General features: G+C 41.8%; 1 protein-coding gene across 2 annotated transcripts in view; it reads right to left on the bottom strand.

Moving 5' to 3' along the window:
• Nucleotides 1-17500, bottom strand: part of ST8SIA5 (ST8 alpha-N-acetyl-neuraminide alpha-2,8-sialyltransferase 5) — a 48496-nt gene extending 30996 nt beyond the window's left edge. Inside the window, exons 1-2 of one of the 2 annotated variants that reach the window (XM_072859167.1) lie at nucleotides 16814-17500; nucleotides 948-1055 (exon numbers count right to left, since the gene is read on the bottom strand). In XM_072859167.1, the coding sequence (XP_072715268.1) occupies nucleotides 948-1055; nucleotides 16814-16944 (239 nt within the window). In that variant the 5' untranslated portion in view covers nucleotides 16945-17500. The remainder of the gene's footprint in view (nucleotides 1-947; nucleotides 1056-16813) is intronic. The other variant, XM_072859168.1, reaches the window with a different exon arrangement.
• Between the last annotated feature and the right edge of the window lie 5781 nt (nucleotides 17501-23281).

Raw genomic sequence — 23281 nt, 5'->3', positions numbered from 1 at the left:
CAGCTGTAGTGGCGTATGGTTACCAAAATATACTGTGATGATATTTTAAACAAAATATGTAATTTATCCAAAGAGAGTTTTATTTATACATAGGTATTAAATGTAAGCTTCTTTTAATTTAATTATTTTATTTTTTCTTTAACTTACAGTCTTTCTAAGATTACCCTGCTACTTATTGAACTTGATAGTACACGACTCGGGATTTTTAACATCTGCAACTGAGGTTCCAGGAAGAGACCCCAAATATTCCCCTATGCTTGTACCCAGATTTATGCAGATAACCTGCAATAGCCACAGAGCTCTTCAGGCACAACTGCAGCCAGTTACCTGACTACAAATATGGCTCTTCATGACCCTTCAGATATGTGTCAGTCAAAAGGATCCTACCACAAATTAATAAGTATAAAAAGTGTAATGGCACATCAGTGCTTCTCATATTTTCAAAATAGTGTAAATAAAGGAAATACTCCATTCTTCCCCTGCTAGGCCCTGGAAAGATTTCAAGTTAAACTATGTTTTCTTAGAATACATATTCTATTATAAAGAAAACCTTGGGCCAGATTCTCCAGTGTGCTCTGCGTGCATCAATACTGTCATGTTGGGACATTGCCCACCCAAGTCCCACTCTCCCATGCTGCCACATATTGACACATAACATTGGTGGAGAATGGAAACAGGAGAGGCCAGGACACAGAAGTCACACATGGTGGTACACACACCATGTGTACTGCATGGATGCTTATGACATATTCCAGAATGACCCCAAGGCCTTGCAGCAGGAAAACAGCACAGCCCTTGGGCATCCCTGGCATCTTCTGTGCCATGCGGAACAGTACCGAGCAGCCAAAGCAAGCTGCAAATCTCATTTTTCATACAGCCTGCGCTCACATTTGTGGTTCATACAAAGAGAGAGAGATGTCTGTAGTCATTCCCTTGGGTGTTGGTACCTGGTGCCTGTGTCACTGCCACTCTTCACTGCTCCATCATCCGTGAAATTAAAGGTGCCGGTCCAATTTGCCAATTCCTCTCCATTCTGCCAGCTAAACTGCAGCCCTCTAGCAAGAAAATGAGGCAGTTGATATTTGATATCATTCATTAGGTTAAGTTTATCAGCATGAGTTCTCATGTCCTTTTTTTAACACAGAAATGTGACTATGACACATTCATCAAAAACAATAAAAAGATACCAAGAACCACAAGACATCATCTTACTAGTGGAAACAATTGGTTTTCACTTCCCATAGACTCTTCAAGTCCTTGACTGAAAATGACACCAGACTCCCCAACCAAATTGGAAGGCCATAAACAACATACATATGTGCTTATAAACAACATACATATGTGTGGAGCAAGGTGGAAATTTCATTCCCAGAGACGCAAGTGCAAAAAGCTGGAGACTTATATGGAAAACTGCAGGGCCAAAGAAGTAAACCCTCCAAACTTCAATTTTACATCCACAGTAGTTGTTAAATGTGGTGGGAATTGGGTCCTTCCTCTGATTTGTTGGCCATGCTAGCAAAGGACTTGTCGTTGGATGACTTCTCTAAGTCACACTATATTGCTTCTTTTCCCTGTTTGGGAAGATGACATTCTTCAAGACAATGCATATCAAAACCATCACAACTCCCTGTTCTCCAAACTTTCACAAATTCATTCCACGACCCATGATGCCTGCAGTCTTCTGGAAACTACACCTATAGTTGGGTAGAAAACTCACATGTATTTAAAAAAGCTGAGTCTGAAGAAACATTTGACAACACAAGTCAAATCCTTCCCTTAGCTCATAAGTCAATGAAAAAGAATCTCGCAGATTGTTATTTTTAATCTTCTCCATTTTAACCCAATTTCATGATTTCAGAAGCCTGGCAGCTGAGTTGTGAACATTTGGTACTGCCAATACTGAAAGTTAACTTCCCGGCTGGGCTGTGCGGGGACAGCCAGGAAGCAATCTGCCAGCCCGCTTTGCCCGAAAGAAAGGGCATCCAGGACCCTGCTAGTTTTCTTGGTCAACAGGCTTATTACAAGGACTGAAGAATCTCTCAGACCACATCCATCCTCTAGTCTAATTGGCAGCAGTTTTAAGCGTAGGAAATTAAGAAGGAACAACATGGGGCGTTAAAATAAGGCCTCTTTGCTTCCTGCAGCAGAAAAGGGGAGTAGCTCTAAACAGCTCCAAAAACATATAGTAGGAATTTATTTGTTCTCTATTGTGGAAATGTGTGCACATAACTTCTTCTTGTCATAGTTGTTTTAAGACAACCTTGTCTAACTTCAAGTATCTGCAGTGCAGGCATTTCCACATGAGCTAATTGTCTTAGTTCTTAAAAATCAGTAGAGATTGGCTCAGTACAGTTAGCTTAGGGAAAGATTCACCCGACCAAAGGCTGGCCTTCACCCTAGGGTGAACTGATCCATCCCCCAAACTCTTCTTCCATCAGCAGTACAGGGAGCCCGGGGTTGCTTGTAGTGTGGGCATGCATGACAGAAGGATCCCACCACCCAAGTGCAGTGCAGTGCATGTCACCACAAATGTTTTTTCTGACCTAAAACCAAGATATTTTGAAAGAATTTAAGAAGTTTATTCTTGTATGTTTTGTGCCTCTTAATCTGTTTGTTTGTTTGTTTGTTTATTGAAAACAGACTTTTTGGTAAGGGCATTTTGAGGGAGAAGGAATTCTGAACAAGGTAGAGAGCCATTTCAACACTGTGAACTGAGGAAAGAGCTAGCCTCCTAAACTGCCCCCTCCCCTCCCAAGCTGCCTCCAGCACAAAAGCTGGGAGAAAAGCACTATGAAAATATTGAAAATCTTCCTCTGAATCTTTCAAATGCTTTTTCATTTCTTGCATGTTCTCCAGTGGTCAAATTTTGCTTTTTCAAAGAAAAACTTTTTAAGTATAAAAATGGGAACACTTCAAATACAGAAACCAAATTTTTGCTCATAGGAGACCCATTCTGATTACTTCTTAGTTAAATACATCAATGCAATTCTCCTGTTTTCAAAAAAATCAGAACAAGTGGAACAGACTATCCTGATTGCCACAAGCAAAATGAGATGATATCGCACATTTACATCTTACATTCAGCTTGGAGAGAGCTACTTTGGTGATCAATTTGGAGAATCACATCAAAGGGTGTATAGCTTATGCTATAATGGCTATAGGGTAATGCAGTGCTATGGCTTGTCAGGGAGTCCCACACCTTCTCTGTTGTTCAGACAGTTTTTAATCAGCTGAGGCTGCCCAAGGTATGACTTCCGAGTAGAATACTGGTGTGAAGAAAACATGAGAAAATTCTCACTTTTACTAAGACACCTTCACTTTTAGGCTTGTTGAAATAAACACTTGTGATTCTCTCCCATGTACCACAGTCTAACACATTTTTTGCCACACTGTAACTGGTATGTAAACATGTTTCTTTTGAATGTGTATGTTTTTGTAAAAGGCATCTAAATATATGACCTTAAAAATATGTTTTAATTGTTACGGGCAGCACTGAATGATACATGGGGAGAGAGAGTAGAAGTGTAGGAAAACCAAGTTGGAACTGTACTTTTTAATTGGATTTAACATATATTTGGGGCTTAGATATTTTCTTGAAAACTGAAAAAGAGAGCATTAATCTAGATAAATATCTGGTGTCGGTGTGTCCTTCAGAGGTGAACTCTCCTAAAGCATAGCCAATATTCAGGCAGATGAAATGAAGAATTAAAACATTCCGTAAAGTCCTTTCCCTTTGTACATCTTCACTCCACATGTAACAGCTGGAAGGAAAGCTAAGTAAATGCTCAAAGGCGGAGGCAGGTGAATCTGTCCATAAAGCAAAAGAAATTATAAAACCACTCTTTAATGCCCTCCTCTCATCAAGCCTTATTTTGGTACAGTGTGTCCTGCAGCTGAGGCACCGAGTTTAAAGGAGGACATGCACATTTTGGGTAAGATCCAAGAGGAGATCAGGAAGACTAACACTGAGGAATGGTAGATATGTCTTATGATGAACAGCTTAAAATACTTAGCTTTGAAACGGCAGAATGGGGGATATAATTGAGGTACAAAAATATCCAACAAGGACAAGCAAGGGTCTGGGTATGACACTTCTACGTGGTAAGGACAAAGTACAAAGTTATGAGCTGAACTTAGGGTCAGGAGCAAGCTAAGTGTCCAACCCTGAACCAGGTGGGGAAAGGGAACCACACAGTGCTCTTCTTCCAACAGGTACTCCAGAGGTTAACAACACATAGACTTATATATACACAAAACACACCACCGAAGAAACATTACACAGCTCATCTCACTGTGAGTCTGCAAGACTGAGACCAAGCTGCTGCACTGCATTTTCTGGAGTGATGGTACAATAAACCTCTTCCTCCTAGAAAGAACAACTCCCATAATAATGGTTTGTAGTATTAGGACTGAGTAGAAATCAAGGATGAGACATTTAAAAACACTGACCTGAATTAATTCTGTTCCTAACAAGATTACTGAGAGTTTTACCATTGATTTCTATCAGCCTTGAGTTGGGATATTTCAATATAAAATACAAAATTTTCAAATCCTCTCAGTTGTGAGTCGTAAGTGTTCATAAAAGCTGTCTGGCCAAATTGGCAAACAGCCTGAGAAAACAGAAGAGAGACATGAACTGCTCCATTGATACATTTCTTTGGCATATTATGTAGTTAAATTCTAACACGTTCACTCTCAGCACTAACTACATTTTAACAGGTAAACAAAGAACAGGTAAATTAAGCTTCTGTGAATCAGAATTGCAATAGAAAAGCACATGAAGGATGGAAACACAGAAAAGGAAGAGAAAAAGAAGCAGAACAAAAAAGAGGGTAAGGAAAGGTTAAAAGAGGGTAAGGAAAGGTTAAAAGAAGGGAAGGAAAGCAGAGGAAATTACTTAGACATAGAGGTCTCCTATGTAATTTAGACAGTTCATGTCAAAGAGTTTTAAAAAAAAAGAAAAGCTAATTTTAAGCCTGGGATCATTACCAATGATTATCAATGGTGGAACTTTGCCATTTGCTCAATTTGCCCTGATGTTACTTCCTTCTAAAATTAGTACATTTCCCCAATGCGTGATGCTAATGATGACAAGGGAAGACTTTATAAAAGATGTAATAACCAGAAACACTCTTAGTGCAGAGATGCTATGTTTTGTCCGTTCACCGTAAGCAAATTTCTCATCAAGCTTTATGGACATCATTTATCACAGGACTTACCCCTAACAATTAAGAGCATGAGCAAGGTTGTGCGTTGCATTAGAGAAACTCCGTTAAGTTGGATGTCTTAGCAATAAAGACCTTGAATTTCAGGTAAATGTCAAAGCAATATTTTGATCCTAATTGGTAACTGTAAATGTTAAATCAGTATGTGGTCAAATAAACACTGGCGTAATGTAAGAATACCGGGAGGGGGTGAAAAAAACAGAAAATTAACAAAGCAGCAGTAATTCTGAAGGGCTTGTCAAGACCGGCTGTCAAGAAGCAGCAGGAAGCAAAGCAAAAAGCCTGTTGCCGCAATCCAAACAAGAAACAACTCCTGCACAAGCGGAGGTTTTAATAGCAGAGGATGTCAAACAATAATGAGTTTTTTGAACTATAAGGCAAGAATGAACAAGTGAATAGACTGCAGCAAGAAGCTTCATATCCATACTGCCGTCACACTGAGATCACACCTCAGGAGCGTCTCATTGCCTTTCTAAAGTGCAAAGGCAAGGTGAAAATTCAGCTCCGACAAGAAGGCAAGGTTTTTAAAAGGGAGCTATTCTACAGCTAATAAATGGAGAACATGCAAAAGACTTTACATACAGCTGACGGTCCAGTCTGGGCTCTAACCAGAGAGCAGGCCGTGACCACGTATGCAGCGGAATTTATTCAGGAGAGACCCACGTGCTTCCCAGGCATAAGAACAGTTTGGTGCAAGTGACTAAGTAACACAGTGATCAGCACCTATGGGTAACGAGGCCTGAGTGGCAACAGAGGCATCACACAGGTGGTGCAAGGAGAGGGCATGGAGGAGCACCTGCCACTCTAGTGCCAACCCATTCCCCCAAAACCACCAGCTCACCTCATTTAATCCCAGACAGCAGGCTATTTCCACTCATCTTTCAAGGTGACAGCTACCACTACCCCCATCCTGCATCTACCAGAGGCAGACTAAACCTAAAGGTAAGCAAAAACAGACAGAACCCAGTGTAATTTTATATTGGTGAAGCTAAGCCAAAATCTGACTCAGCTTGCTGGCCTACCACAGATGGTCAAGCAAGGGGAAGCAGAAGAGCCTATAGACTCCTTCTTTGAAGGGGTGAAAGTAAGATATGAATGTCCCCAAGAGCAAGGCAAATTACTTCATTTTCTTTCTGAGCTCCCTCTCTTATTTGTCTTCACTTTTCCTGCTCTTTCTTTCTAGCAGTTCTCATATTCCTTCTCTATATGCATTCTCCCTAGCAAAGAGGTCATTAGGAGGTGACAGCAAGCCCAGCTTTTGTGACTCCAGCTCCTGTTTAAGTTATAAGCTAATAGTATATACATTAATTCTGTATACATCATTAATAATTTTATAATCATATTTCTACAGGCCAGATCATGGTGCTGCACCATGCTGTTACATACTACCCAAACACAGAAGCCATATACAGTCCCTGCTCTGACAAACAGACAGTCCAGGCTATGTATAGGCTTCCTAAAGTCAGTGGAAAATCACTTACTTTCACTGTATCTCAGTTTCCCTGTTTCATAATTCTTGTGCCCTTGAGAGGAGAAACTGAAGACTTCAGTGTTAAAAGATCACACTACTCTCTTTGAAAATGGAAAGTGATGCCCCTAACCTACTAACAGGGATGTCACAGAGGTATAGGAAAGTCAGATGGTTAATCTTGCTGAAGATCCAGTTCCTTCTTTCTGCAAAATAAGGCAAATATGACTCACTGTGTCCACAGGGTGTATGGAAAATAAAACAAAAACAGTCGTATGCAGGAATGACCTGCAGATGAGAGTGATTGAAAACACTCACTACAATGGATCAGAGAGTAAGAGGAGGTTGGGTAAGAAAGGGGAATATCAGGAGTGTCCAATGTGACAGACTGCTGCACAAGTGAAGACAAGCATAAGAGCCAACAGAGATAACAATAAGAGGAGTTTTGGAGAAAAAACAAGGATCCGTTTTTTTTCACGCAGGCCAGAAACAACAAGTTTATTTACACTGCACTTGAAAAGACATCAGAGGGGCTTGAAAGGAGTAAAACATCCACTAGGTAACAGAGACACTGAGATCAAATCCAACCCAGCAGAATCAGGGCAGACTAGCGTCTGTGTCCAAAAACTCCCCTTTCCTGACAAAAGGGCCAGACTCAGTCCCTGAAAACAAAGAAGTTAGACAACAAGAGAAAGGCAAATGCTTACTTGAATAGTTTAAAATCACTTCAAACATTCCAATGCATTTTGAAATGACTATTCAAGGCACAGCAATCTAGAAAGACACAGCACATATGAAAGAAAGAAACATAAATCTGTCTGTAGCACTCCAAGTCCAATTCACCTGTGCTATAATGCCAGAAAAATACCATGTGTGCCTTGGCCTCTTTCAGTGGAGAATCCACGGGCATAACCCTACCAGGTACAGCAAAAACAAATAAAACATTTCTGGGGCCAAATCATGCAGAATGCTCACCTTCTTATGTGAGTCCATAATAAAACTCACATTTGCATTCAGTGGAAGCAGAGTTGAATCTGAATGGTCCAGTTTAGAAAAATACTTATTTCTCCAGTAAAATTAGCAAAATGCGAGTTTTAGTCTGGATACGTACACATACATACTTCTGCTCCCTGCATTGATAGAGACCAACCTTTGTCTCAATGACCTCAATGTCTCAATGGCTTTGCAAGTTGACTGACAGTGGGTAACTGCTGAGCTGATTGCTTGCTATCTTATTGGGAGAGAACCCTTAGAAAAGGTTTTGAAAATGTATTGAAAATATGTGGGAGAGCAGGAATGGTATATTCACAACAAAAGGAAGAAATGAAATAATATGGTTCCCATGAAAAGCAAAATATGGATGGAGGCTGTGGGAAGTGGGCATGACTGGTTACACCACACACTTGGCCATTCAGTATTGTACCAAGGACAAGCTTGGCTCTACATGTTGGAGGGAAATGGTAGTAATAAAGTGGTGGAAGAGTATATTTTGACTAGCACAAAGAGCAAAATTGGAAACATAGGTGGGAAGCTTCTGGATTATAACCACTATTATACAGAAAAAAGGTTTTGTTTCATGTAGCACATTTCACATTTGGGTTAAACCTTGTATGAGATATTCACATACAACGTCTGAAAAACCTGATCTAAAATCACTTCCCAAGAAAGATAAAATACACTCAACACCGACATTCAACTAGTCTGCTTAAACAGGATGAAGTGTTGACTAAGACATTAAGGGCATTGAAGAATACCTTTCAAAACAATACAAGCTTTCCTTTTCTCATCTGTGGCTGGAAGATAAACATCCAAGGGGTAATAGATAATCTGTATCAATTCTATTTGTAATAATTATTGATAATTAAAATATTATTATTTGTAATAATTAGGGGCAACACAAGACCCACAACAGAATGAGTTGACATTGAGGCAGGTTGTGAACTTTTCAAGAAAAAAGGCCAATCAAGCCCCAAGCACAGAGGCTCACAGGAAATCCCAAATATTTTAAGATACCAGCAAATTCTGACATTTGAGACAGTAGCTCAGTGCAAAGATACCTGACACAGCATTGGTACCGCAAGCAATCTCACCAGAGCATTAGAGATCTGAGTGAGCTAATTGCTTTGCATCTCATGTTTCCAAAACTAATATATTTAGCACCAGGTCAAGTGTCCCTACACTGCACTATATTCTTCTGTGTAAACACACCCACAGATCCCCAGCTGCACTGAGGACTCATGCTGAAGACGATGAGCAAAATGCCATTTAGAGTCAATGTGTCTGTACCCAGTATCAGCCACAGGAGTAAGCAATATTCCCTCTCTCCACGCACAGAAGTGGAAGGTGCAATCTCCTCCTACTATTTGTGCAAGCCCTCCAAACTGTTGATTGCCCAAGATTTTCAGCTGGGATTGTGAAAAGCCTAGCCTTGGCTGTATTTGTTCTTATGGAAAGTGCTATGAAACTACCAGTGACAGAGATTGCTTTTAAGGTTTTCATCATGAGAACTAAAGCATAAAACTAAATAAATAAAGAGGATGTGGAAGGACAGTGACTATCTGTGGGGCTGATAAAAAAGCAAAATGGATGCAAGCAACAGAGGCCAAGGATGCTTCAAAGAAACGAGAGGTTAAATCCACAATTTGCTTGAGGGAGGCATGGACTGTTGAGCAATGAATACACTTGAATTAAAAAATGAGAAATGAAATGAAAAAGCAATCAAGGGTAAGAATGAGGCACAGCAAAAGTAAGAAAATACAAAGTTTTGCACAGTGATTACATCTGAACCAAATTCAGCAAGCGTAAGAACGATCAGGAAACTCCAATCAGGTCAAAAATAAAAGACCGAATTACCAGGAGGTCTGCAACACTGGCCACGGAGGTCAGCGGTCACGGATGTGATCGCTCACAGCTGGAGTTGTGGGGGGGACAGGTGTAGCACAACTCAAAACAAGAAAACTGGGTTCTGGGTTTGGCTTTCAACAAACGTAGGTAAGACTGAACTTTGTATCTGCCCATACACATAGAGGGCAAGCAGCTAATTTTTTCAAAGTGACATAAAACATGTTGATGGCAGGTTATAACAGAGATGTTTTTGAAAGAAATGTCACGGGGTTTAAACCACTTTGGATGAAAGGGCTTTGATTCACAGGTGTTGAATGCTGGGCATTGGCAAAACTCAGCCACTACTTTGTCATACAGAGGCAACAGGTCTGTGTAAAGTGCAGAAAGCGGAGTTAGCCTAGATATTCAGCCAAATATTCAAAAAGAGCTGTTTGCATGGACAGAAGTAGGCCTAGATCCCCACACAACAAAGTTAAAGACTGAAGCAAACTGCTACTGGGTATTATGTGAATCAGAATTAGGATTTAATTGTCTCTGTATTAAACAGTGACGATAATGGTCAACTTTTGGCTGGTAAACAGGACACCACTCCAGGGCAAGAAGATTCTGAAGAGCTCCTACAGCCCAACATCATTCAAGTCCTAGATAAACCAACCACTCCTGTGCAGGGTGGGCTTGTGGGAACTGAATTAGGGACTGCCAGGTGGCCACAGCCACAGCGAAAGGGGCAAGCATCTGTAGGTCACTCTGTAGTGATTCACATCCCCCGTGGTTTGAGCTCAGGAAGGACCACGGTGTAACACACCAGGGAATGACACACTCAGGATAATGCAATTTGCACATGTAAAATATTGAAATAACTGACTTTCATTACCTTAATTTACTGTCATCTGGGGAATGGAGAAGGCCTGGCAATTCACAGAATAGATCAGCAAGTGGTTTTGCCATCTTAACAGCAGAGGTGCAACACAACAATGCTAGAAATAAAGCAAGTCTAGAGGGAGCAGGGATTCAAACCCTGCCTGTTTTCTGCATCAGAGCCATAGAGAGCACTGCCAGGGAGCACAAGAGAGGAAGTAACACACCCTCATGCTCTGGTACTAAAACTTCAGCCACTTGATGCTTTTCTTTAAAAGCAAATTAAAATTATGAGTCACAAAAAACCTCCAAGTAGCAGAAGGTAAGATTGTGGTTTTGGGATACTTTTCACAATAAAAGTCTCTGTTGCAGCCTGTGATAGAGCTGTGATTGTTTGCAAATTTTTGCAGAGCTTTAATTCACATGCCACATACTTGTGAGCCCGCTCCTTTTATTTGATGTGGGGAGACAGGAGCATTATGTAAAGCAACCAACATCAGCAATGAGAAAGGGAATGGGATGACCAGTGGGGGATGACTTTGCAGGCAGCTGAATTAATCTATCAGCTCCCTGTTTGTTCTGCCCCCTCCATCCCATCACCATCTCTCCCCTGAGCTCTCCCCCAGCACAGGCCCCAGCGCTCCTCTGACCTCTCAGGGAGCTGATTCAGCTCCTTGACTTTGCAAGGTTAGTTAGGCACGATGGGGATGCCAGCACCCTGGTCCCCATCCCCTTGAAATGCTCTTGGGAATACCCTGTATCAAGAACAGCATGGCTGGAGTCTCAGCTTCTCCAGCTATGCTAGACTAGATCCGGTCACTTTAAGGTGATGGCCATATCCCATACATACACATATTGGTGTATATAGCTTCAAGACTTTGCTGTCTCCTTAAGTTTCCAGTGCTCTTCTCCTCTGAAGAAAACTGACCAAAACCAAGACTTGCTCTGCAGCCCCATCAGGGATTCAGTGAGGTGACTCACGGGTCGCATGTCATTTTGCTGGGATAATATTTCACTGTGGTTAGAAACGGAGGGGGCACAGAGCTGTGTGTTAGAGACATGACTCACTAGGTGACCTTCAGCTTATGTCTCTTGGGAAAAATATTTAAATAGAAATAAACTTTTAACACTGTAATAGATGGTCTTAGGTTACGGTTAACATCTTCACAGGGTGTTATGAACAGGCCAGAGGAGCACAGGCCAGGTATGGGGCAGGAGCTCTCAACTGACAGGAGTTGGCTGTAGTTCCTCAAGAGCCCAGCTTAGGACAAAATACAACTCAGGCCACATGCAGCCTCCGTATCTATACCACAACTACTGCTGTCGCTGGTATAAGTAAGATATGATCTTGTCTTATAGCACAGTACAGACTAAATGATCTCTCAAGGTGTAGTCCAGGTTTATTTTCTGTGGGTTTATTCCTTATTTGCCCATGCTGTGCAAAAGATTATCATAAGCTATATTTCTTATGCAGTAAGGAAAGGGGTAAAGATGTCTGGGGATTGATTTGCAACTGTTGAATAAAAGCTGCTTCAGAAATACCAAAATGGTGGTATAACCTCAAGTTGTGAGAGTCTGATATTAAGTATAGGGTACACACACATAGGAGCGATGTTTTATTCTCATTTAAAAGATGTAAAGCTTTCAACTAATGCAGGCTGCCTGCATGGGAAGGTTTGCTGTTTCTTGCTGTGTGATTCTTTGAGTTATTGTACGTCCCCCCTCTGACAGACCCCAGGGTAATCTTTGTTTAAAGTCTTTAATAGCTTTGAAAATGTGTTCTCTTCACTTGGCTGAAAAAAAATAGTTTTAAAGGGGCAGATTCCCTTCTTCAGCTGACTCTCACCCTGTGCAGAAGTCAGGCTGTTAAAAAAACAGTATTTAGTGAATTTCCTGCCAAGAGACTATTGGTATATAGCGAAGTATTGCTCTGATATTTTTCCCCTGCCAAAGCAGGCAAGGATCGTCCTATTGATCTCTCCCCATACTATAGGTTAGGAGATGAAGACAGGGACCATTTCAACATTTTTTACTATAGTGGCAGTTTCCTGATGTAATCCAAGATTATTCCCTGCTGGCCAAACAAGAGCTCACAAAAAAAGGCCAGCCCTCAGCTGAACATCTGATTCAAAAGAAAATTCAGCTGAAAGCCAAGCATTGGAAAGATGAGTCAATACAAAAGCAAGCGGCAGCTCTAGATTTAAGCAGAAGTCCACAGCATTTAACCTGCTTTAGCGGATCAATGCAGTAGATTTTTAATCATCACATTAATGCTAAAATAAAAATAATTACCCCAGAGATCCATATTAAAGTCCCTTAATTATATCTCATTTCATCATCCTTTTTACTCAGGATCAGGAGCTACAGAGATCACAGCTTCCGAATGTCATTCTCCAGCTTGCAGTTTAACTCTCTCGTTAGGACTTTAGCTGCTACTATGGGGACGAGGCATTGGCCTTGCTGAGAGCACCCACATCCATACCACTGGGGGGAAAACTGAAAAAGGGAAAAAAAAGGTGGGCAGGATTCTGGTTTCCAATGTACAAAACAGCAGGGGAAGGAGCAGAGAACATTATATGGTGGGTGAAAAATGTGTGAATACATAGAAATTCAATCTCTACGTTCTCCCCTTCTTCCAGCAATGCCAGGAGCTCATTAATATCTCATTAAGGGGAAAGAGAGGGCTTGACCAGAGACTGGGCCCCTTATCAAATTTCACTGAGCAGAGTTTATTTCCTGGAGCATCCTCTCCTGCCTGCAGTCCTGCCATCCCCACAGCCAGGCTTTGGGAGCATGGCCGTGGGCAAACACAGGACCAGGAGCCTCCATGGCACCCTCCATGGAGAGCTTCAGGTGGGTTTTTATGGCAATAAAACCACCCTATTCCCTGCTTGTAAGGGCAAGTGGCATAGCACAGCTTAGAGCCACACAGCTAACTTTCCCATCTTTCTCCCACTCTGTGCACGCCGCTTATTGGGAACAGTCCGTAGTCTATGCTGTCCCCTGCGTTGTGCCCAAGCTGCTTGTTTTAGGTCAAATTCCCCCTGCCTTTGCAGCGGTGTGCTCCCCCCCCCCGCTCCCTGCACAAGCAGTAACCATCAGTGGGAGTCATCCTGATAGCTGCATCCAGCTTATGCTGGACCTTGAGGACAAATGGCAACAAAGTAACCAAGGGCTGCCTGAAGCAGGGATCTAAACCTCTTGCTGATATACAAATATGACCATAAGTCAATCATCTTACTCCTTAAATAGTGGACAGCCCAGGGCCCTTTGAGCTCTCCTGCACGGCAGCGGGCTGCACGCCAGGATCTCCCCTTGAGCAGGGACGCCTCTCAAGGTTACTCCTCGAGGTTGAAAGATTCCTTGCCGCAACAGATCCTCGGTAAGTGACTAAAAGCATGCTAAACCTTGAAATCTTAGCTAAGTGATATAAAGGATTGATTGCACACATATATAATCCTTTAGACATAAACCGTTGACCAAGTCTGGGACTAGGATTGGATCTAGCCGCACCTAGACTCCTCTCTGAGAAGGAGTTTAGAAAGCAAGGGGATCCTTTCTGAACCTCATGACTCAACGGGAGGGTCTCCCCGACAGTTCTGTCTGACCCTGTCCTCTATGCAGTAAATAATCAAGTGTGCCTTGCCATCGAATCTTGTTAAAACACTGTCGCATTGAACTTTGTTAACTCCCTATTCTGTATCAATAAACTATATTTTACTTCTCTCTTACGAGTGAAGTGCACCCTCACTCCATCCGCGACAGCCTTGCTGGCCTTTACCCATTTCCACCATCTTCTTGCAGAGAAACAAGCTAGCCCTGTGTTATATTTAGGCTTAAAAGCATTGTACGTTTACTGGAACAGTACTTCAGGGCAATTTTCAGGTTTCTCTAAATACACTAGGGAATTTCTTCCTGCTGCCTTGGGAAGAGGCCCAGAGGCCTGTCACTGTTGCAGAGGTTGGGATGCAAGCAAAGGCTATCATAAAACAAGCAGCATGTTGAATCCTAGCAAGTAAATGGCCTTAGGTTTAGTCAGTGTCCCCAAGATCCAGCTTGGCAAGCAGCACCAAAGCTACAAATATCACAGTTCTCCTCTGCAAGGATGCTCTCCAAAACCACCAGCTCCACTGTGGTCCCTGGTGCTGCAAGCTATAACGTGTCCAAGGAACCTCACAGCCATCATCAGCTTCTAACAGGGGACTTAACACAGGAGGTTTGTGAAATAAAAGAGTAATTAAAGGTTACAGCTACCCCTGCACGGAGCAGACTGACAATCAAACTGCCTGGGAATGGTCACCATAATGTACTGCAGGGCATGAGAGTGAGAGAGGGAAAGAAAAAGTGAAAAAGTACCTTCATGATAATATTATGGTAACAATGTAGACTGCTACGTAAATCACCTTTCTATCATTAATAACTGACAGCCTGAGACTGCCACATCCTGCATTTTTATTTCCATGAAAGATGGGAACTACCACTTCCCAGCAGAAAGGAGTCAAAGTGCTTTTTCCCTGCACTGAGCGGGGAGGGCAACCCTCTTTGAGACTCTTTCATGTGATAAAAAAAAAGGAAAAGAAACAAATCATTACAAGCTGGAATTAAAAAAATAAATAAACAGCATTTTCCATTCACAGTGACAAAATGTATGCACATCTCCCTGCTTAAGCCCCTTTGATGGAAGAGTACTCAGAACCAGACTTTCTCCTAGCAAGCCTAGGAATCAGACATCACCCTTTTTTGCATTCCCTGCAGCCCGCTGATGACAGGAGAGGCTCCCAGGGCACAAGGCAGGACAGAGACTGGCCACAGAGATGACTCAGTGGAAGAGTTTTAGTTGCATCTTCTCACCATTTTATCTTTACTTTGCTATTTTTCATTTCAATCTATACTTTGGATTTATTTTTCATTGCTGTAATCCTATTGCAGTCATTTCAACTTAGAACAGCAAGTATTGGTAGGGCTGCAAGGCCTCTAGGACAAATGGGAAAAACTGAGAAAATAAGGCAAGATGAGACCTGAACTGGTCATAAAGTCATCCTCTCAACACCAAGGCAGCTTGGTACTACCCTTGTCTACCTAATAGGTTCCTGAAACCCCCAAAGATGGAGATTTTATACCTCCTCAGGTAGCCTTATTCTTTAAAAGTTTCCCTTCATGGTTAAAGACAAATTTTTCCTGCTGCAACCTAAGCCCATGACTTCTTGTCATCTCATGAGTCTTCACAGGGATGTGTTTACTACCTTCCTCTTGGCAGAAACAGTTTGCATGTTTCAAGACAGTTACCATATCTCCCCTCAATTTTCCCCAAGCCAAACAAACACGTTTTCTATACCTCTGCTCATTCTTGCTGCTTTCCTTTGGCTCATTCCAACTGAGTCACATCTTTCTGGAAGTGAGGTGCCCAAAACCAGACAGAGTCCCCCAGCCAAGGCCTCACTGCTAAGCAAGGCACACAAATTGCTCTGTGGATAAACTACAACACTCCTGTCTAGACATATTAATATCATGCTTGCTGTTCCCCCCCAGCGAGAAATATTTGCTGATTTGTCAGCATTTTGCTTGCTCTTGGCACAAGGCAAACAACTACATGAGTTGCAAACCAGGCAAGAACCAAACCATTTATCTCTTCTGGCAAAATGGAGCTAAATTCCAATAAAAAATTCCACAGCAGCCGCCTACACTACTGAAACCCACTTACCTCAAAGCATGTAAGAGAAACATTCCTGCTTACAAAATCATACAAGCCGTAACACCTCAAACTATTTTTAAATAAAATAAACTCTGCATAGGTCAAGGTTAAACACTTGAAGATCCCCATTGGTGTTTGCTGTAAAAAAAGCAGTACCATTTTCAGATCAAAGACTGATGTGCTCTACAACAAAGCAGTCTCAGCAGTAAATTCATGAGAATACAGCAGTGAAAAAATAAAGTGCTCTCTCTGTTATTTGGAACACCAATACTGCCACTTTGATTTTAGGAATTTCATCGGCATGTTTGTTTCTAAAGACATTAAAGTTTAGACAATGAGCATGCTACCTTAATTCAACCTCTCAAGCCATTTCAGCTTGAACTTAGGGTGAAAAGCCTATATGGCAGGGTCTGATCAGGGGCAAATACTCAGGTAGCACAAGTCAGTCTAGGTTAAGTTAAGTAAGACCTAGATTTTTACAACAGCTGACAACTAAAACACAATCTAAGAAACACACAAATCATTATATTCTGCCTAACATTCTCCTTTATTAATAATCTAACAGACATTATAGATGCTGGATGCACCTTCCTGGATAGACAAGATGTTAATATTGTCAGCACAACACCGAGAAGTGGTTTGAACCAGTATAATGGTATGGCTGGATCTCTGTCTCCATTCAGCCTGATCAGACAACTTTTCCTATTCCCTCAAATCCCCCCTTACCTTTTGAGATAGTTTCTCCCATAGAGGATCTGCTGCAGCAAGGTGACCACGGCAAAGGCGCAGATGAATATGAAGAACAAAGTTCTGTTTCCCAGCAAATCCCTGCTTGATGAAGGGTCAGTGTATCCCATCCTTCTTAAAAGCCACTGAAGCTCTGCTGGGTAAAATTCAGTTCATTGTCACCTTCATGCCCTTTTTGCTGGGAAGCAGAGGGGAACACTTGCTGGCTTTTCTCTGAGCAATCCAAGGACAAAGTATCCCATTGTTTGGCCCTGCTGTCCTTTCCTTGCCCCTTTTGGATGTTAGCTCCAGGATTGTGTGCAATGGCTTGCTTCCACGGTAAAGTTTCCAGGAGATTCAGACGTGGGTAACATCTAAAATCATCTTTCAGAGCTCTTTCAGCACAGGCAGCCTGTGCTGTGCAAGAGGCATTCTGTTCCCTCTAAGCCTCTCTTGAAAACCCACTGCTAGCAATTATCTACTTCAATCCCATTTTCATATTCCAGATGGGGGAAGCTGCAAATAAACCAGAAAACCGCAGCCAATGGCAAACACAGGGCTCCGGCAACCCGCGTTGGAAACAGTTGTCAGCTCTTCTTTGCTTCTGCTCAGTGATTCCAACGAAATGTGCTTGCAAGGAGACGTGACTGGGGTGTGCTATTATGGAACAAGCATGTAACGATCATGAGGATTTCATTCAGTCCCCTGCAAAAAAACAACAGCAGCAATCTGGTCAGGCTAGCAGGAAAGCTGCATTTTGTGTAGCAGCATGCTGTCCGTACCGTGCCTTCAGTACTGTAGCATTTGCATGCAAAATGCAGTGCCTTTAGTCATAGACCGCTCACTATTTGGGCTCCTATATTTCCCCTGGTTATTCCTCCAGAGTAAGCATAAGCAAGGTCACTGTGCATCTCTTCAAGGGCAGAGCTCTCAGCTCCTGCATGCTGATTTATTGGAGGTTCTGAGTAGCCTCACAGCCGCAGAGAGGGAGACTGCCTCTCAGTGCAGGCTCTAAGAACTATTCATTTAAAGAGACAAATATTCTGATTGTTCCTCCACCAGAAACAGTTCTTTTATGAAAGGGCAAAGTAACAAGACCTCGTCCACAGCCATCATAACTCCTTTAAAAATCTCCCCATTGTCAGGAGAGGCTCAATTCAGCTCACAGGGAAATCAATGGGAGTTTTGTTGCTGATTTCACTTAGAGCAAAATCTGTCCCCAACCCTTAGCTTCTTAAAACAGGTTCCAATGAAAGCTTTATCCATGAATGAAATGTCCTGGCTAGGAGGTTGTTTTGCCCCAATAACAGATGGGAAAAGGATTCTGACAACAAAATGTGGAAAAAAAATCCTTTGTCTAAGAGAATGAGAAGATCTTTGTGTGAATAAATTTTCCAACAGTTAAATCAGCATATGCAAAATATTCCTAGTGTGCCAGCAGCCCAGCTGTGTGAAGCAGCAAACAGGGACTGTTTCTGGACTTTGTCTCAGCTGTAATTGGTGCTGCATGGGAAGAAGGGCCAAAGGTAACTTTGTGCAACCCTTTCAACCCAGTTCCTGTTGCCAGGGCTAGTCTTCAGCATGACCTATGGCAATTCAGGAAAGACAATCAAGGGCTAAAGCAGGCTTTGCCTTACCTAATTTTCAGCAACAAAAGTATCAAAAGTGTTTAAGGTAGGAACCTGGTCACCCTGAACTCCTGCAGGCAGGAACCCCCAGGGAAGACCAGCCCTTCAGACACCCTTGATTTTGCAGAAAAAGTGCAGGAATACAGCCTTTGACATGTCCTTCAGTCCCTTCCAAAGCTCCCACACATGCATTTGTGAACCTTGCTAAATGCTTCAATTATCACCTGTGCATGTAAAAAGAGTGGTCATCCCAGGTCAGATCAAAGATTACCCAGCCCAGTGCCTTGTCCCTGACAGTGGCCAGTGATGGATACACAGGGAAAAGGAGAAGAGGACAAGGACATAGAGATACTTCCTTGGAAATGCTCTCCCACCATTTCATGATTCAGGGTCTTCCTGAACCGGGGGAAGAAAAACAATATTTTGGTTTGAAAAATAACTGAGTTGGATGTACTCATTTGTACTGTACTGGGAATAATACACATACCAGGGGACTGCAAATTAAATAATAAAAGCAGTTTCATTCCCTCTTGTCAAAGACATCAGCTCCAGGGCCAAATGTGTTTTTTTTAACAATCAGTTCATGTAAGCCCATATAATACGAGAGTGCTTCCATACCATTCCAGAACCATACCATTTAGATCGATCTAACCACACACCTTTCTCAGTAACAGGAAAAGCAGTATGGCCATCAGAAATCCCAGGCTGGGACCCCACAAGATACTACACAGGCAGAATTGTATGGGGAAGCTGAGAGGTAAGGCCAGTAAGGGCAGATGTGAAGGAAAAGGTACTTAATGCTTTGATTTATTGGATTTTTACTGATAGCTTTGAAAATCCTCTCCAAGAAATTTGTCTCAGTTGCTCCAGGAGTTATTTTACAGTAGCAGCAAAGTATCAGAGAGCAGAATTTGGCTACTTATGACCTTCTATGGGTGTGATGCCAGTTTTGCAGATTTTAGCATCACCTAGGCTTTGGTGAAAACACGTTCAGCTTTTCTTACTCTATTCCCCTCCATTCAAAGTTATTTTTTCTTGAGATATCTGTGCTGTAGTGCACCAAACTCATGAGCCTAGCAGCTATTCTTTCTCCTGGACTGATGGTCAGCCTGAGCTGCAGTAAACAGCCCGGAAGTGCCATGTACTCTCAGTCAGTCATGGATTTTCTGCATCCTCTCATCCTTCTCTGCTGTATCAGAGCTGGCCAGAAGATACAGCACCTGAGAGGCCTATGTGCAGGAGAGCTGCATGCCTAAAGCAAAAAGCAAAGTACAAAGATATATCTTACAAGTGGAGAAGGTTTTCTGTGCCAGATCTTACACAGACACCATTCCTGTTGTCATATGTAACAGAAATCTGTTTGCTGCCTTCAGCCCAGTACTACAATAACACTGCAGAACTGGAAGCAGAGCAGCTCTGTGCAAGCATAAAGAAATAGGATGTCTATTGACAGATTTTCAAAGGATGCTCAAGGTTGCCTGCAATATTTGTTGCAAGTGAAAACAGTCACATGGTGCATGCAGAAGGGCTGAATGAGCAATGCCAGCACTCCTTCCCAGGGACCCTTTGAAAGTTCAACTTGCCAACTACAGGCCTCCTTGAAAGCATCAGGCCTCTGCAGAGAACAATTTAAATTTTTAAAAATGATTTTACACCCTGCACTTAAGCAAGCAACGAGCAACAAAAGAACCCCTCCAGATTTTGAGAAGGGCTTGGGGAAAAGGACGTTACAGTAAGTTGTGTTGCAAACACAGATTTGCTGGGCATGACTGGGCCTCAGGTGCTGTGTACAGCACTGACTGCTATTCACATAGGCATTGACCCTGCAACGGGCAATGTAGCTACAATGACACTGGTAACATACAGGGAGTCCAGGCCACATCATGCTATACTCCAGTCAGCATCATGCCAGAGCACAGGAACCCAGTAAATAAGATCTCTTCCATCACCAGAGGATCAAGTATCACTTAACTAGTATCAGCTACTCAAAATACCTCTTATGAGATGGTGAGAGAGAGATGGATAAGCTGCATGATATGCACAAGCTCAGAAAGGGTATTCCTATATTGTTTCTTGGAGTATAGACTTCAGAGGCTAAAGCAAAAGTGGCAAAATGGAACTGCTCATAGCTTATCATAATATGACACTGCCAGAAGTAGTCTGTCTTACACATTGCTGGCCTTTATTTGTTGTATGTGAGCTGCTTGATAAATATCATCAGAGATAATCTATCACAAGAAACTCCTCCAGCCTCAGCAGTGAGACGCTGAGCCCTCTAACACCAACATGAATATGCACCAGACAGTGATACCCTCCAATGGGAGCTCATTGTTTGCTCTTAAGTCCAAATGAAGTAAATCTGAATTAAAAAAAAATAAAAAGTTAAAATTGAATCTCAAAGACAAAGAAATCTTGGATAACCACCAAGACCATGTTTCTGAAGCTCCACACAAGGAAAGATGAATTAGCAAAAGGACAAAACCTGGTAGGAGTCAGACTCTAATTCTCTTGTGCAGGGAACAAGCACATCTCTCTCTCTGGGGAAAGGACAACATGCAGCCCTTAATTCTAAGCTGCAGTTTATTTTTCAAAGCAAATGAAACAGAAAAATTCACTTCTGATGGGCAGGTCTGATTGGGAATTTCCTTAAGTACCTTTCACTGAACCTGTCATTTGAATCAGTGTTTGACCAATTATGCATTCTAATTTCAGTTGAAAGCAAGGGCATTTAGTGTCTTGGGTAGCAGGATCTGTCTGTTGGTTGTTTAAATCACAGTATACATAACTGAGCATGTTAAACTCATGGTATTGTACAGGTTCAGAATAAAGCAAAACATGCTTCACGTTCCCCTTTAGGATTTTTTCTCTCCCTGCCTGCTCAGCCACTCTCCACTCCTCTTCATGACTGTTAGGCAGATTAAAGAACTTCACACACAGCATAGCAGAATACTATGGGCTGTAAAAGGTTTTAGTAGACCACTTTTTACATCTCATTTTTTCCCCTAAATTAAAATTAAATCAAGTCTATTTACAGTTTCTATGATGCCTGTGTCAACTGGCATCCCAGTGTCAACTGGCAAAATCCCTGATTTTGCGAAGCACTGGCACATAGGTATATGCCTGGAAGGTTCTGCTGAATATGAAACTCATAAACATATGCTTATCAATATTAATTCTTTTGCAGCTATAAAACATGAATTTATTAGCATAATCTAGTGCTTAACACAATGTCTAGTCCCCCATCACTGCCACAAATCCATATGCCTTAAACTGGGATATTGAAGGAAGCTGAAAGGATTCAGCTAAGATGTAAACATTTATTTCCTTCTGAGTTGGGCTAAGCCACAAGGAGATGACAATGGCTAATTTGGCACCAGGCCTCCTACCTGTGGAGCTGCCTGAATTAGAGGAAGTGTCCTGAAGATAACATATTGTTTGTACACTGGATATACATTACATCATCTATTGAATCATGACCAGTTTCCTTCCAATTATGGGTCACATAGGCACTGGAGAATAAATTACCTCAGTGCATAAAATATCCTGATTTTACACTGCTGACACCGTCTCTGTTGGAAAAGGAATGAGGTCTTCCTCTTGCTGGTAGGAAGCCCTAATGCAGAGGCTGCCATGGCTATAGTGCTGTATGTTTACTATTAACAGTTCCTTATAGCAGGGCTTGCTAAAACATATAGCAAAGTGCAAAACTAAGCTGGGCTTGATGCTAGGGACAGCCTTGCTTCCCCAGTGGCGTTTCCAGATTCCTAGAAAATATAGGAAGTTTAGTGTGATTGCTATGATCCTGTACAGGCTCACAACAACCCTGCAAATAATTGAGAACAATGGAAGCTCAGTTTCTCTACAGGGAAAAAGAAACAGGACCAAATTGCTTTTACAGGAATCATCTGTGAAAAGCATTAGTTTGATTTCGGAGCACTGCATGGGAGCCCTGGATTTAGCACCAAATCAACAGGACTGAGATGCTGGCAGAACCATGGAGTGGTCAAAGGGTTTCCATGGCTGACATTTGCTCTCAGAATAGGAACGTGATCCTGCCTCTATCCCAAGCAAGTCATAACTCCCACCTAGTTAATCAAAACCAAACTTAAAACCTTCTAGTGAAAGCCTGGAAAGTGCTGGAGTCAGTGGCACTCACTTTACAAGTTTAATGGCAGATGAAAGTTTTGACATTTATTTTCCCTGAAAATATTCTAGCATTAACACTACAATGAACAAATATTTCCCATGATCAGAATAAGGATCACACATTATCTAACATAGAAAAACCCAATTAATAATTATGTCACTATTTTAACAATACATTTTTACAGCAAAAATAAAAATGTTCATCTGAGATACTTAAAAAAACTATAATACGGCATATAAAGTTAGACAATTCACAGAGACAATGAATCTGATCTTGGAATACATTTTGCTGTGTCAGTGAGTAGTACTAATCAGAAGGGGGGTAAATATGAAAAAGAAAATATTCCTCTGAATAATCAGCTAAGTACTTACTTCAAAAATTTTACACTATGCTTATAATCAAGATGTAGAAGAGACCTATTATAGAAAATTATTTAGGAAAAATTACCTTTGCCTTTTTACCACAGTTCTGCATTGATTTTGCATTCAAAGGAATGAAGTATATTCCTCTTGAATTAACCATCAGCTTCAATTCACACAAACTTTCAAGCAGTCCAGGCATTCAGCTTTCAAACCATTCTTCATGATGTCCTCCTACAGCACTGATTACATTACTAACTACATGCCGTAGGCAACAAGTGTTGTCTTGGGTAGTCTACCTGTTTACCTGAGTTACTCTTCCAGGCAAAGCCAA

The sequence above is a fragment of the Ciconia boyciana genome, chromosome 4, assembly GCF_034638445.1.
Source record: "Ciconia boyciana chromosome 4, ASM3463844v1, whole genome shotgun sequence".
Lineage (NCBI taxonomy): Eukaryota > Metazoa > Chordata > Aves > Ciconiiformes > Ciconiidae > Ciconia > Ciconia boyciana.
Note: the sequence above shows the minus strand (reverse complement) of the source record. Positions and strands in the feature narration are given on the sequence as shown.